Genomic DNA, 15,978 nt, shown 5'->3' with positions numbered 1-15,978 from the left:
ACCAACAGCCGGTCCGTCCCTGGCCGTTGCCCCTCGTGGGACAGCGGAACCGCAGGGCGGGACTCAGCACTCGCTTCGCACCGACAGCGCGTCTCAGTCACACACACTCAAGAGTCTCAACTGACCCCCAAGGAAAGAGTTAAATCCCCTTACCTTGGTCCGTGCACGAAGTTACCGGGTCGCAATGGCCAACACCCGTGCCTGCCTGCCCCTTGGCTTTCACAGAGCCCGTCCTTTTTGTAACAGTCTCGGTTTTTTATCGGCCGTACCAAGGAGTCACCTCAGCACCCAGACAGGACCGCTGAAATCAGTGGGGTGCAACTATCCTGTGCAGGGCAGTAGGGAAACTCTCAAAGAGGCAATAATAATCGCGGACGAGCCCCCAAATTGTTGGAAATAATCCAAGTAATTTTGTCAGGACGGTATCTCTGATAAAAGCAGAATTTATTCGCGATTGCAATGGCGGGCGTCCCGCAAGCAGGAGTGCACCTATGGACACAACATGACAGCCTTTATACCCTGTTTTCTCCCCCTTGCATTCCCCCTCCCCTGTTTCCCCACTGGCTGGGTACTCCAGGTTCACAATCTTATCAGAAGGTTTACATTTGTTATTTACTTGTTAGTTTATTTGTTATCTGGTGCCAGTCAGTAGTCATCCTGTTGTCTCCAAGATGTCTCGGTGCTCTCCTTGTCCTACTGATATGGTGATTTTCTTTAAAGTCATCCTCGTTAAACAAAGAGCATGGGGGGATGATGTCAGGCCTTCCCAATGTCTCTTCAGGTGCTTCCTCGGGCATGCCATGACTTGTTCTCTGGTTTGCTCTCATGCAGGATATTCTTGCAGTGTGTATGACAAAATAGACATATATACACCTATATACAGAGTGTGCGTTCCTGGGAAGGTTCGTCTATATGATAAGTGACGTAAACTTATCAGAGATCTTCCCCAAGTAGAAGGACTCCCAAAAAGAACTATGATAGCGGAGATCATAAAATAAAAATAATATTACACAATTCTAATGCAGAAACAACACTTGATCCTCACACCCAGACCCAAACCCCCGATTAACCCGAGGTCAGTTCCTTCTTGCTGACCTTAAAATCTGTAGATCTACAGCAGCGAACAGCAGAGCTGGCCCTTCTATAGCACAAAGCTCAACCAAAGGAACCAAGGAGACCCAGCAGAAAGGGATGCTGCATTAGCGTAACAAAACGCAGCCCACATACCTCGCTCCCTCCCCCGGGTGCAGATGTGCCATGAGAACGAGCTGTGAAACTGCCCAAGGCCCGGCAGCCGGCTCGGGGCGTGCTCGCTGTGGGAATTGCTGCCTGCACCTGAGGCTGTGCCGAAGCGACCGGAGCCTGGCTGGAAGCCGTCCGGGCAGCACGGCGGTGGCAGGAGGAGCAGCGAGGCCGTGCTGCGGCCAGCTCCGGGCTGAGGGCACTCGGCATCCTCTGCTCTCCGCGACTCCCAGGAGCCCGGTTGCCCGCACCAGAGGCGGGAGCAGCCTGCTCCGCACCCAAGGTAGGAGCCCTTCGCGTCTCGTGCAGAGGAGCGCACGCTTCCTGCCCCCTGCCAGCACTAACGGGATCCGAGCGGGGTGCGGCACCGTGCGGGGCGGAACCGCCACTGCTGTAGCCCAGGCGGGAGCCCGGTCCCGGCTCCAGCTCCTGCCCAGCACAGCGGGTTTGCTGGGCCAGACGGGCTGCAACGAGGGGAACAGCGGATTATAGGCGTGTTGCTTGGGCTCCGAGGGCCGCAGGAAGGGGTTGGAGCTGGGACAGCGAGGAAGTGAGCAGAGGAGCTCAGCGTGCTGTGCTGCCCCGTCGGCTCTCTGTAACACAGCCCAGCTGGGACTGCGCTTCTCCCTCTGGATCACGGGAGACACGAGATCGCTCGCTGTGCAGCTCTGCACGCATGAATTGATGGAAACTTTCAACTCCCCATGCTTCCTTTTGAGTGTCTGAATGTGAAGCCCCCAGGGGGGAATTTCCACTCCCATTCCCCTTCCCTGGCAGCCCGCAGTTTCCCCTCGGGGACCCAGCAGGCAACATCTGCCCCTAGCGGCCCTTGCAGGGTTACCTTTTGTGCGCGTAGTGCTGTGCTGATGGCTCACCTGGGGATGTGCAAACCCCTCCCAAGGCTTCTGTTCAGGCTGTCCCGGCAGCTGCAGATGCCTTTAGGGCACAGCTGCCGACCCTGAGCACAGCCAGCATCTGCAGCAGCTCTGGCACTGGGCTGTGTAATAGAGGCTGAAAGGCTGAGGGCCTGTGGCTGACTGGAGCACACGTCGAGAACGCGCCGAGCAGCACATCAGTAAAGTGCAGCCCAGGCTTGCTGCCTCGTGCAAAAGGCGCACGGTGCTGAGAACCGTACCCTGAAGTGAGCGCGGTGCGCGTGCGGAGCTGAATGGGAAGCGGCGCCCCCTGATGGGGGAGGAGGGAAAATTAGCCGCCGAGGCATTCTTGGTGCAATGAAGGAACTGGGCTTGTTTAACGAGAATACGAGGCTCCAGGGAGAACACACTGTTGCGGTCCAGAACGTGAAAGAAAAGCATGAACTACTGGGAGAACGGCTGTTTAAGAGCACGTATAGTAATGGTAAAGGAGGAATGGTTTTAAATTGAGACAAGGGAGATTTAGGTTAGATATTCAGAAGAAGTTTTGCAGTCAGAGAGCAGTGACACACTGCAAGATGTTGCCCAGGGAGGTCATGGATGTCCTATCCCTGGATGCATTCGAGGCCAGGCTGGATGTAGCTCAGGGCAGCCTGGTGTGGTCGATGGTGACCCTGCGCATAGCAGGAGGGTTGAAACAAGATGGTCATTGAGGACCTTTTCAACCCAGGCCATTCTACGATTTTGTGATTACCTTGAGATCTTCACTGTAGCACATTACCTTAGAGAAGCTCACAAAGCTCCAAACTAACCCTGGGTCTCTTACAGTAGATCTGTGTCAGCAAAGTGGCTTGACATGAAGCCGAGGGGGATCTCTGTAGAGGTGTGAAATTGAGAGACATCCCTGACTGTGGGGAGATCTTGTTGTGCAGCCCTTTGCTGTGCAGGAGAGCTCAAGGGGCACTTGGGCTGCTCCCTGTTTAGGGGTAAGATGACTGCCTCCTTGCTATGCATTGTCTTTAGGCACACAGTCCATGTACCCTCAGCTGTTCAACCGGCTGTCAGTTCTTTGTGCCACCCAGTCTGAGTCAGCTTTGTGATTTGTAATCAGCTTTAGCCAGAGCGTTACCAGTGCTGTTGCTGCTTGTGTTCCTGTGCAAGGCCTGCTGTGCCATCCCCCAGGCAGTGCCCTGCAGATGGGCTGTGGAGGGCTGGGCGGGGACAGGGACTGCTGCGTTCCCTCACAGCTCCCCTGCCATTTCTCTTGTCCCTGCAGGCTCCAGTTCAACTCTGCCTTCCAGCTGTGATCAGCTCAGCTGCAGGGGAGCAGCAGATGGCCACAGCACATCCATCTCAGGTAGGGGCTGGGGGAAGCAGGCAGGAGAGGCCGAGGGGCGAGGGATGTGAATGCAGGGGAGAGGGAGGTGGCCTCAGCCAGCGTGTGTGTGCTGGGGCCAGAGAAGCATCTGGGACGGGAGTTTGTGTCCTGTTTGAGCTGCTTCCCTGGGCCTTGGCTGTTCCCAGCAAGGAGCCTCTTTGCTTGCAGGAGCCCGTGAGCTTTGCGGAGGTGGCCGTGTATTTCAGCAGGGAGGAGTGGGCGCTGCTGGACCCTGCGCAGCGAGCGCTGTACCGGGACGTGATGCTGGAGACGTACCAGTGCATGGCCTCTCTGGGTGAGGGCTTTGCTGCCTTTCCTCCTCGTTAGGGCACCTTTGGCTGTGCAGAATGAGCCTCTGCAGGCTGGAACTAACATAATTGCCTTGCAGTTACATACTGATAACTACAACAGCAACAAAGGAAATACTGAGAATTGTGATTTTCAGAAAGGATTTGTATGCACAGCAGACTCATAAACGCCCCAGAGTCAGTGCTGGCAAGCAGGCATCAGCCAGGAGGGAGAAAACCAGCCCTTGTGTTGGTGCTTTACATCGTGCCAACATCTCCAGCTGACTCCCTGCTTACTCCTTTACAATGTAGGATTTTGCATTCAATTGACATAAACATTTTGATGCCTTGGTCATTGATATTTGTCAGAAAATAAACAAACTGTTCTCAAGTTAATGTTAAAGAAAAAATCCCTTTAGAGTTTTCAGAGTTGTATAAGGACTCTTTGCTAAAAAGGAAGCTGTGGGTCCAGTGTCATTCAGGCTGAAATTGAGATTTCTCCCTGGGGAGGGGACACAGAGTGGAGCTGTTGAACAGGCACTGTGCCAGAATGATGGAAATGCTCTCATCTCCCCTGTTTCTCTCATTGAAGCGCCACTTCCAGTCTCCAAACCCATAGTGATCTCCCTTCTTGAAGCAGGGGAAGAGCCCTGGATCCCAGATGTGCGTAGCCCTGAGGCCGTGCCAGGAGACCTCAGCCCAGGTGAGGTAGTGAAGGGAAGGAGGAGGTTGGGTCTGGAAGAGCCATGTCTGTCTGTGTTTTATTTTGGATACTGTGTGCTATTTCTGGATTTCCTGTCATCCAGCAGGAACTGGCATTGCAGATGTACTGGAGGACCTGGAGGAAAGTGGTGTGGCCAAAAGGCGGTGGGGTGGTGTCTGTGTGGAAGAAATGAGAAGGGATGTCCAAGGAGTCCTGGAGCAAGGTCAGGGTGAGCACATCATGGAACCACTGGGAAACGGTCTGGGAAAGACAGGATGCAGCCCATTGAACATTTCAGTGTAGGTCAAAAGGAGCCTGAAGAACCCAGGAGCAAGAATGTGAGCCAGCAGAAAATGCAGAATCCCTGCACTGAGTGTGGAAATAGCTTTGAAAAAGATTCCAGCATCGTTAACCACCAGTGCATAGACTCTTCAGTGAGCACAAACAAGACCTCTGGGTGTGGGAAGAGCTTCAAGAGCTGTTCTGCATTGAAGCTTCACAAGCGCATACACACAGGACAAATGCCATTTCAGTGTCCTGAGTGTGGGAAGAGCTTCAGAAGGAGTTCTGAATTGCAGCTGCACCAGCGCTTCCACACAGGGGAGAGACCCTACGAGTGCTCTGACTGTGGGAAGAGCTTCACAATGAGTTCTGATTTAAAGAGGCACCAGCGTATCCACACAGGTGAAAAACCCTACAAGTGCTTTGAGTGTGGAAAGAGCTTCACAATGAGTTCTGATTTAAAGAGGCACCAGCGCATCCATACAGGGGAGAGACCTTACAAATGTCCTGAGTGTGAGAAGAGTTTCAGAAGCAGTTCTGAATTGAAGTCGCACCATCGCATCCACACAGGTGAAAAACCCTACAAGTGCTCTGAGTGTGGGAAGAGCTTCAAGAGGTGTTTTGAATTGAAGCTGCACAAGCGCATACACACAGGAGAGAAACCATTTCAGTGTCCCGAGTGTGGGAAGAGCTTCAAAAGGAGTTCTGAATTGAAATGTCACCAGAGCATCCACACAGGAGAGAGACCTTTTCAGTGTCCTGAGTGTGAGAAGAGCTATAAAAGAAGGTCTAATCTCAACACCCACAAGCACATCCACAGTGCATGCAGGCTGTAGAACAATCACAAGATATGGGGAGCCTTCAAAAGCAGTTCCAGCCTCATTACTTACCAACACATCCACACAAGATACAGAACCTGCAGAGCTCCAAAGGTGGGAAGAGCTACAGCCAGAGCCCCAGCATGATGACCACCTGTGGCTTTGTGTGGTGATGAACCTTACAAATCTCTTGAGTAGAGGAAGAGCTCTGCGGCCAAACTCAATGCTCTTTCTCCTTTGTTGCATGAGAATTATGCATATTGCTGTCCTTCAGCTGCAGTTGCTGTGTTGAGTGGCCACGCAAAGGAGAATCCAAAGTGGGATGTGTCACAGCCATGTATGGGAAGAGCTTTTGCCAGAGGATCCTCTCAGACCAATGACCCTAGAAATGCCTGCACGGCAGGAAGAGCTCATCCTGAGCTCAGTCGTCATTAAACATTGTCCAGTCCTTGTGATAAGGAGGCCCTGCAAGTGTCTATCGTGCAGGAAGTTTCTCTCTGGGCTGGCACTTCCTTTCTCATGGGGAAACCCGCTACAGAGAGACCTTAAGAATTTTGGTGAGCCCAAGGATGAGGGAGACCCAGATGCTTCTCCCCACACGGGAGGAGTTTGCAAAGGAGATGGCATCACTGGCATCCTCTGCAGAATGGATTTAACCCAATAGCTTCAGATGGCCTCTCCTTGCTACCCAAATCCTGCTTTCCTCTTCTTTCTTCCTGCCAGCAGCTTTTTGATGCCATTTCCTAAGGAGAGGCGTCTGTGTAGGGATGTTCTGTGTGTCTGTGTGCATGTGTTGCTCTCAGTAATTTGTGAGTGCTCTGATGAATCTGAGGGAAGAGTCAGGAGAGCAGTAACGTGGATCTTGGATATTTTCTGAGAATCATCTGTAGAGGAAAGGGAAGGGGGTGAATAAAGTAGCTGAGTTGTTCTGGAGCTTTCTTCACTGTCTTGTTTGTTGTTCTTAAATGTCAGCACGTGGAATGAGGATAGGGAAAGGTGCAATCAGGATTTGGTTTTGGTGCCTCCTCCAGCCCACTGCTTGCTTTTGGGAAGGCATTTCCGTACCAGGAGGGAGAAAAACAGGCCTTCTATTGGTGTCTATTGGCCTACTGTTTACAAGTCTTGTGTCTTTTCCTTCTTTTCCTTTCTGCTGTCACACTCACCACCTGAAAGTCAGTGCACCCATTTTTGCCTGTCAGGAAAATGCCTGTTTGCAGGGCAGTATCTGTGTGCATGCTTATCTTTGCAGGTATCATCACAGAATCACAGAACTGTAGGGATTGGATAGGACCTCTAGAGATCATCGAGACCAACCCCCCTGCCAAAGCAGGTTCCCTAAACCAGGTCGCACAGGTAGGCATCCAGGCAGGTCTTGAACATCTCCAGAGAAGGAGACTCCACGACCTCCCTGGGCAGCCTGTTCCAGTGCTCCACCACTGACTACGTTTCCCTCTTGCATCCCCACAATGCTATCCCCATGCTGGCTGTACCTCCCTCTCCCTGACAGAGCTGCCATCTGTGTCACAGGGGTTGTGCTGCACTCACTGACATCTCTGTGTCTGCTGTAATAAAAAATACCCTTAAATATGACAACTCCTTTTTTGGACAGTGCTCCTGGAAAACTTTGTCTGCAACACTGAGACCTCCCTCATGAACAGTTCAAGTCTTGAAGACTTGAGGGAAATGCCTTGTTAGGTCTTTCTGCACTGTAATGAGCCCCATAGCGAATGTGGTGTCCATGAACTTCAGATACTGAGAGAAGACGGCTGCAACCAAACGATGAAGGTGCAGTCAGAACACTGTCCAGAAATGTTGGAGAGTGTTGGAGTGTTAATTGGTCCCTGTGGAGCCATTACCAACAAAGCCTCCCCACATCCATGTTAGAGCACATAATTGGAGGCCTTGATTCCTGGCAGGTAAAGGCCCTGTGCAGGTGCTTTCAAGCTGAGGAAAGCCCTTGATATGTCTGATGCAACAGAAGGGTAAGGCCATAGCTGCAGCCTCTGGGAAGGGTGATCCTGTCACTGATGTCCCAAGGCTCTCAAACAGTCAGTGGGATGTGGGTGTGGAGTGTTCTGTGAGCGAGAATGATAGGACACCTCCCTACAGGGCTGTAAGAAGGCAAGGAGCAAGGACAAGGCAAGGAGCGTGGAACAAGGACAACATGTGTACTTGTCACGGAGTTGACCAGATCAATCTATGTCTGTGACAGAGGCAACAGGCCTCGGCCCTCCCCTCCCCACCCCAGTCCCACAAAAATGGGAAGGAAGGAAGGGAGGAAAAGAACAGCGGCAACAATCTAGGGAGGAAAACTTATTTTACTATAATATCGGAATACAAGATAACAGAATATATTACAATTTAATTGAAATTGAGATTAATAAATCAGACAAGATGAGAAGGGTACAACAGAAGGGTAGGGCCATAGCTGCAGCCTCTGGGAAGGGTGGTCCTGTCCCTCCCTGATGGCCCAAGGCTCTCATATTGTCAGTGGGATGTGGGTGTGGAGTGTTCTGTGAGAGAGAATGATAGGACACCTACTGGCCTCTCTACAGGGCTGTAAGGAGGCAAAGAGGCCCCCGTGGCACGAGGACAACGTGTGCCCTCCTGAGCCTCAGCAGCAGACACAGCTGCCACATCCTAGAGGACAAAGACCTTGGTTTTCTTTTGGGTCCCATCAGCCTTGCCAATGCTGTTGGCCATCTCCACCAGAGGCTGTTCCACGCAGTCCTACACTCACCTCCTTTTCCCTGCAGGCTGCAGACTCCTGCAGATCTTGACTCCTGCACTGGCACTCACCTGGCATTGCCTTACTCTGATGGTTCTGCAGTCTCACTAGTTGTTCCTTGTGACACAACAGCATGGACTGATCACAGAGTCCAGCTGGGCATCTGTCTTGCTCCAATTTATTGGAGGGAGAGGAGGTTCTTTTATTATCTATATACCCGGCATGAGATTAAGAAGCAACGGTTCAAATGTTGGTTCGACCAGTTTATTACAAATCTTAATTAGGGAGATGGGGAAGGGGAGGACAGACACTATTACGATTTAGGGTGATGGGGAAGGAGGGCGATAGGAAAGATGGGAAAGAAGCAGCAAGGAGTCTTTATAGGAAGCAAGAGGGAGATAGTCACCACCATGGATCCAGCGAGGTTCGTAGTTCAGTCTTTGCTCTTCAGTAGTGGTGGGTCATCTGGCAGAGTTGTTCTATTGACGATGACCACGACGAGAATGATGGCCCCTTTCCAGTGCTTTCAAAGTGGTCGAGTCAGGTGTCTTTGGAGTGACAGCTTCAATCCAAAGTGGTTGGGTCAGCTCTCCTTGGAGTGGCAGCTTCTGGCTCTGGGATCTCAGCAGCAAATTCCTTTGTTCCTATCTTCCTGGCCTTGCCAGCAGATAAGAGGGAGCAGGGAGGCACCAACTTGTATCTTGCCTTCACAGGATGCAATGGCATCGTCCCCCAGTCTTCCATAGCAAACAGGAGTTATTTGCTCACACGCTAGGTCTTCCGCCAATAAACAGTCCTGAGCACTATCTTCTGAAGGCAAACAGCTGAAATTGTCCACACAGTGATGTTGATTGCCATACAACAGCACCCATCACTCATATTCTAGACAAGTCAGTCTTATCACAAGAAATACCTCAGGAAGCAAGCTCTGAGCCAAAAAAAAAAAAAAAGGATTCTCACAGCGTCTCAGGCAAAACAGCACCACCTTTGGAGGTGAGTGTTGAGCTGCCAGCTTGTGCAGAAAGAATCACTTCTAAGGTCTGTACACATATCTCCAGCTCATCCTGTTCATTTCCCATGCTATGCACACTGGCCTACAGGCACTTCAGGGAAGCAGCAAGTGCAGTTACCCCTAGAGGGTGCAAGAGGATTTTCGATGGGGTATTGGAACCTTGACCTTCTCTGAGAAGTCCCTGTATGATCCTCTGGGACAGCTCAGAGGTTTTTCCCTGCAATCTCCCACAGTGACAACATCCCTCAGCCCTTCTCTGCCACACTGAATTCCCCTCTCTTGCCTCTTCAGACCTAGTTTAAAGACTTGGCAATCATTCCAGAGAGCTTGCTCCCCAGCACACGTGTGCCCTGCTTGCTCAGTCGGGCTCCATCAGGAACCTACATACCCAGTTTCTCAAAAGCCTTCACAAGATCAGAATACCCAAAGCCTTGATCACAACGCTGCCCCTTCAGCCAGGTAGCAAATGGGAGCCTCAGTGCTCGCCAGCCAGGGGCCCCCAATTACTAAGACTGTCCATCCTTTTTTGGTGGCACTGATATTGATGCAGTGCCCTGTCTGGCCCTCTGCCCTGCATTCTAAATGTTCTTCTAGGGGCATGAATTCTGACTGCACAGTTTTGCATTTCCTCACTCAAAGATTGTGAGACATTGTCACTGTAGATAACAGCAGCAGTAGGAAGTTTGAGAAGCAAAATGATCGCCCTCACACTGTATTTTGCCCACTGACTGATATTTGGTCCCCTAAACAAGCCAGAGAGTACTTTTGCTCCTGTGAGCAGAACTGTAAGCTCCATTCCATCCAGCCCACCAGTACCAGTATCACCAGCAACACCACAGCCATCCATCACACACAGCACATCCGTCACGGGACCGTTCCCACCACCTCTCACTCATGCTGATGATGCTGCAGCACACAGGGCCTCCAACTTTGGAGGCCAATGCAAAAAACAGGTAACACCTAACAGCCTTGCACATGGGCACCTTGCACATGGGCTGGTTGTTCCCTTGGGGGCTCTGTCTGTGCCTGTGTTGATTCCATGGGTGCAGAGGTGACCTATGACACGGAGGGCACAGCTTTCTGTGGGGTGGATGCAACTATTGGTAGAATTCATCAAGACAAAGCCTCCCAAGTGAACATCCACCCTGAGAATGGAAGTCCCCCTCCTCCATGCCCACCATTCCACCACCACAGGGAAAACAAACCGCTGTGGCACCTGAAATGCTCCTGTTCCTCTAGACGGGTCACTGCAGTCACACCTCTGCAGGGACTCACGTCTGCAACAGAAGGACTTTCCCCAGAGCAGAGGGAAAGCAGGGAAGCAGGAGGAGACGAAATAATGGAAACTTACCTTAACTAAATGGAAATAAATGTGACATGTGACACAATATTAGGCGGAATCTGCAGTTAAGAAAATGTTTCAGGGAGTGAAAGTGGAAAACCATTTTTATTTTCATTTCAGGGAAGACCTGCACAATATTTCTCAGAATAGAAATGTAAGATGAAAACAAAAAAAGTGAAAATGCTGTTTGGGGAAACGTAAAAGGGAAGGGGAGACACATGCCTGATACCATACGACAGCAATTATTGGATGCAGTTGAAAAGTAAATCACCCTAACTCTTGGCTGAGCCGTTGTCTCCTGTTCCTGGGTATCCCAATGCCTTGAAGCTGCCTGCTCCCTCCGCACGCATTTTCCCTTGGAGCTGTGCGTTGGCCCGTCTTCCGTGGCCCTGCTGTACCTCTCTTGCACCAGACCAGGCCCTGCTTCCTGGGATGGAGGAAGCAGCACACCTCGGTGCAGCAATCATCATCTCCTTGCAGCTTGCTGGGGGGTCAGGAAGCATTCAGAGAACCTCACCTGAAGACATGGGCAAGCTCCTGCTGGCTTCACTAGCTCACCAAAATCAACTCCACTTTCTGCCAACTGCATTCCAAGCACAGCAGCATTACCAGAGCACAGCAAACGTGCAGGATCTGCTGCAGGAGATTGTGGATACACCTTCCCAAGGTCAACCAAAAACCTTCAAGCTCTAAAGGGATCACTTGCAAGGCAAGCATGCACAGGAGAGCACTCTGATATCTCTGTGCTGTGGGGATGAGCTGCTTGTACACCCTGAGGGTTTGCACTGCCTTCTGTTCTCTCCACCTCCTGAAACATGGGATGGTGCATTTAGGAAGAACAAGCTCAGCTTTTTGTAGCTTTATTGGAGGCAAACAAGGCTTGGCGTCACACAGGTGCTCTGACCAGCTGATCAAAGCATTCAAGAACAGCAGTAGAACCAATGTGCAACACGGTTAGAAAGGATGATAGGGTTGTGTGAAAGAAATGTCTTCTCCAGAAGCAATCACTGGGCTGGAGGAGGCACCAAAACCAAATCCTGATTGCACCTTTCCCTATCCTCATTCCACGTGCTGACATTTATTTTAGGAACAAAATTCAAGACTACAATGTAGAAAGCTTCAGTAAAACTCAGCTGCTTTATTCTCCCCCACCCCTTTCCACTAGAGATGATTCTCAGAAAACCTCCAAGAGCCACGTTACTGCTCTCCTGACCCTTCCCTCAGGTTAATCAGTGCACTCACAAATTACTGAGAGCAATACATGCACACAGACACACAGAACATCCCTGCACCGCCGCTTCTCCTTAGGAAACGGCATCCAAAAGCTGCTGGCAGGAAGAGCAGAAGAGGAAAGCGGGCATGATGAGAGAACTGCTTTGGGTAGCAAGGAGAAGCTTGGAACGGCTAGGAAAGCACCTCCAGCACCCACTACCAGGCAGCAAGAGAGCGCCCCCCCCACCCAGAAGGGCCAGATCCCGTGACTTCTGTAATGTACAGGGATAGGTACCTGGGATTGGGCATTAACACTTTAATACCCCATACACTACATGATGTTTTGATGTGGAATACTGAAACCCAAAATAAAAACAAACAAACAAACAAACAAAAAACATAGAACCATGACACTGGGTTAAGTCCCTTCTGCAGAGGGTGCCAGTGGTGCCATCTCCTTTCCAAGCTCCTCCTGTGTGGGGAGAAGCATATGGGCCTCCCTCATCCTTGGGCTCGCCAGCATTCACAAGGTCTCTTTGCTGCGGGTTTTCCTATGTGAAAGCAGGTGTCAGCACAGAGAGAAACTTCCTGCACCAGAGACGCTTGCAGGGCCACTTTATCACATGGACTGGACATTGTTTAAAAGGATCTGGACATTAGGAAGTACTACTTTTCAGAAAGGGTGGTCAGGCACTGGAATGGACTGCCCAGGGAGGTGGTGGAGTCACCAAGCCTGGGGGTGTTCAAGGAAAGGCTGGATGTTGTGTTGAGGGACATGGTTTAGTGGGAGCTATTGGGAATAGGTGAAAGGTTGGACTGGATGATCTTTTCCAACCTTGGTGATTCTATGATTCTATGATTCTACGATTGTGCTCTGGATGAAGCTCTTCCTGCAGTGCAGGCATTTCTAGGGTCTCTGCACTGAGTGGATCCCCTGGCAAAAGCTCTTCCCACACATGGGACATTTGTAGCACTTCTTCCACGAGTGCCATCTCCTGTGACTGAGGAGCTCTGCACTCTGCACAAAGCCCTTCTCACACTTGAGGCATTTCTAAGGCTTCCTGCCACGTGAACTCACTGGTGCAGGCACGGATTGGACTCCACCCAAGTGCAGACACTCTGGTACCTCAGCAGGTTTGAGTTGTGGCCAAAGCTTTTCTTGCGGGGTGCACATCTGTAGGGTTCCTCACATGGATCCACCAGTGTGTGATGAACTGCCAGCTGTGGACAGATCTCTTCCTGCAGTCACGGCACTCACTGGGACTCTCCTCTTGGGTTGGTTCTCTGGCGTCTACTGAGGGTTGAGCTCCAGATGAAGCTCTTCCCACACTGCCTGTAGACAGAATTTCTTCCGTCCTGGTGACATATCAGCCCAGCTGAGGTTTCCTTTGTGTCCTCACCTACTGCCCCGCAGCACAGGAGTTTCTGCAGGGGAGATAAGAGGTGACTCTCCTTGCACACAGGCACAGCAAAAACATGCCACCTGGCAGAGGGTTTCCAGTGGCTGTGACACATCCCACTCTGGATTCTCTCCTTTGCATGGCCACTCAACACAGAAATTCCAGCTGAAGGACAACATAATTCTCATGCAAAGAAATAGAAAGATGATTTAGTTTGGCAGCAGAGCTCTTCCTCTACTCAAGAGATCTGTAAGGTTCATCACCACACAAAGCCACGGTTGGTCACCAGGCTGGGGCTCTGGCTGAAGCTCTTCCCATGTTTGGAGCTATCATGGTTTTGTGATTTTTTTTTTTTTGTATTCCACATCATAACATCACGTTGGGCACTGGGAATTTAACTGCTAATGCTCAAGTTCTGGGTACCTGCCCAGAAGAGAAGAAGAACTACATTCCCCAGGGGACTTTGCGGTCACAGAGAGGAGATAGAGCTCCTGGCAAGGTCACCTGATGGGCTCTTTCTCCTCCGTTCTTTGTCGGTTCTCCTCCTGTCTCTCTGCTGCTCAACTGGACTGCGCATCTCACCTCAGCATTGTGGTGAGGCCTACCCACCTTTCGGATATTCTCTCTCTCACTGTATTTTATTTATTAGCTTCAATTCTAATTATATTGTACTATGGAGTGTTATCTGGCATTCCAATACTATATTTAGTATATCAGTTTGTTTCTCCTCAGGTCGTTGCCTCTGTTTTTAATTTTTTTTAGGGTCCCCTGTTTCCCTTTTTTCCAGGGATTTTGCGAAATCCCTCCACGCGCTGGTCACGGAACTGGGTCAAACCAGCCCGTAAACCGTTGACAGGAGCTCTGCAGGCTCTGTATCTTGTGTGGCTGTGCTGGTAGATATTGAGGCTGGAACTGTTTCTGAAGGTTCCCCATATCCTGGGGATGCTTCTACAGCCTGTGTGCGCTGTGGATGTGCTTGTGGGTGTTGAGATTAGACCTGTGTTTGAAGCTTTTCTCACACTCAGGACACTCGAAGGGTCTCTCCCCGGTGTGCTGATGGCTCTTCAATTCAGAATTCCTTCTGAAGCTCTTCCCACACTCGGGACACTTATAGGGTCTTTCTCCTGTGTGGATGCGCTGGTGGCGCTTTAAATCTGAACAACTTTTGAAGCTCTTCGCACACACAGAGCACTTGTAGGGTCTCTCCCCTGTGTGGAAGCGCTGGTGCAGCTTCAATTCAGAACTGCTTTTGAAGCTTTTCTCACATTCAGAGCACTTGTAGGGTCTCTCTTCCGTGTGTAAGCGGTGGTGGTACGTGAGGTGGGAACGGGTTTTTACGGTCTTCCCACATTCAGAGCACTTGTAGGGTCTTTCTCCCATGTGTAAGCAGTGGTGGTATGTGAGGTGGGAATGGGTTTTTACGGTCTTCCCACACTCAGAGCACTTGTAGGGCCTCTCCCCTGTGTGCAAGCGCTCGTGTTGCTTCACTTGAAAAATCCTTGTAAAGCTCTTCCCACACACAGAGCACCTGTAGGGTCTCTCTCCTGTGTGGATGCGTTGGTGGTATGTGAGTTGGGATTTCTTCTTGAAGCTCTTCCCACAATAAGAACACTTGCATAGGCTCTCTGTTGAGTGAATGCACTGGTGATAAACAATGCTGGAATCTTTTTCAAAGCTATTTCCACACTCAGTACATGGATTATGTATTTCTTTCTGGCACACATACTTGCTCCTGGATTCTTCAGGCTCCTTTTGACCTACGTTGAAGTCCAATGGGCTGCATCCTGACTTACCCAGACACTTTCCCAGTGGCTCCATGATGTGCTCACCCTGATCTTGCTCCAGGCCTCCTTGGACATCCCTTCTGATTTCTTCCACACAGACTCCACCCCACTGCCTTTCGGCCACACCACTTTCCTGCAGGTCCTCCAGTATACCTGCAATCCCAGTTCCTCCTGGATGAAAGAGGAAATCCAGAAATAGCACACAGTGCCCAAAATAAAACACAGACAGAGACAGCTCTTCCAGACCCAACCTTCTTCCCTCTACCACCTCACCTGGGCTGGGGTCTCCAGGCACAACCTGAGGGCTACACACATCTGGGATCCAGGGGTCTTCCCCTCTTTCAAGCAGGGAGATCACCATGGGTTTGGGGCCTCGAGGTGGAGCTTCAATGGAAGAAATATGGAGATAAGAGTGTTTCCCAGAATCTGGCACAGCCGCTTAACCAGCAACTTTGCAGTACATCCATCACCATGGTGAAAACAAGATTAGGGCCATAATAACAGTGGGCAATCACATAACCATTAGAATGTTTCCTTTAATATTTTCCAAACAGCTTGTTTCCTTTAATATTTTCCAAACAGCTGAATGGCCAATTCTTCAAGAATGTTCATGGGAATGGACTAGATAATCTTGCAGGTCGTTTCCAACCTTGCCATTCAATGACTCTATGAATGGAATATAGAGGCAATAAATGCAGAAGTAACAACCTGGAAGTGCTCTGTCTGCTGGGGCTGGTGGCACCATACAATGCAGCAACACAAGGGCTGTTTGCAGGGAACTGGTTCTCCCGCTCCAGGCTAATGCCTGCTTGCCAAAACTGACACTGGGGCTTTTATCAGTCTGTTGTGCATACTAACTCTTTCTGATATTCATGCTTCTCAGTCTTTCCTTAGTTGCTGTTGTACTTATCAATA

General features: G+C 50.6%; 4 protein-coding genes and 2 pseudogenes across 11 annotated transcripts in view; 3 read left to right on the top strand and 3 right to left on the bottom strand.

Moving 5' to 3' along the window:
• Positions 1-15,978, bottom strand: part of LOC125686094 (zinc finger protein 501-like) — a 474,399-nt gene that overhangs the window by 199,807 nt on the left and 258,614 nt on the right. The window lies entirely within an intron of this gene.
• The window catches only part of LOC125686095 (zinc finger protein 501-like), a 239,099-nt gene that overhangs the window by 209,139 nt on the left and 13,982 nt on the right, over positions 1-15,978 (top strand). The window lies entirely within an intron of this gene.
• The window catches only part of LOC125686098 (zinc finger protein 485-like), a 322,586-nt gene that overhangs the window by 304,574 nt on the left and 2,034 nt on the right, over positions 1-15,978 (bottom strand). The window lies entirely within an intron of this gene.
• LOC125686096 (zinc finger protein 383-like) overlaps positions 3,285-15,978 on the top strand; it is a 119,350-nt pseudogene continuing 106,656 nt past the window's right edge.
• Positions 4,761-5,783, top strand: LOC125686085 (zinc finger protein 239-like; annotated as a pseudogene).
• LOC125686103 (zinc finger protein 239-like) overlaps positions 10,754-15,978 on the bottom strand; it is a 208,912-nt gene continuing 203,687 nt past the window's right edge. The window contains exons 3-4 of the mRNA XM_048929754.1: positions 15,337-15,447; positions 10,754-15,234 (exon numbers count right to left, since the gene is read on the bottom strand). Of these exons, the coding sequence (XP_048785711.1) occupies positions 14,228-15,234; positions 15,337-15,447 (1,118 nt within the window). The 3' untranslated portion in view covers positions 10,754-14,227. The remainder of the gene's footprint in view (positions 15,235-15,336; positions 15,448-15,978) is intronic.

Source organism: Lagopus muta, chromosome 31 (assembly GCF_023343835.1).
Source record: "Lagopus muta isolate bLagMut1 chromosome 31, bLagMut1 primary, whole genome shotgun sequence".
Classification (NCBI taxonomy): domain Eukaryota; kingdom Metazoa; phylum Chordata; class Aves; order Galliformes; family Phasianidae; genus Lagopus; species Lagopus muta.
Note: the sequence above shows the minus strand (reverse complement) of the source record. Positions and strands in the feature narration are given on the sequence as shown.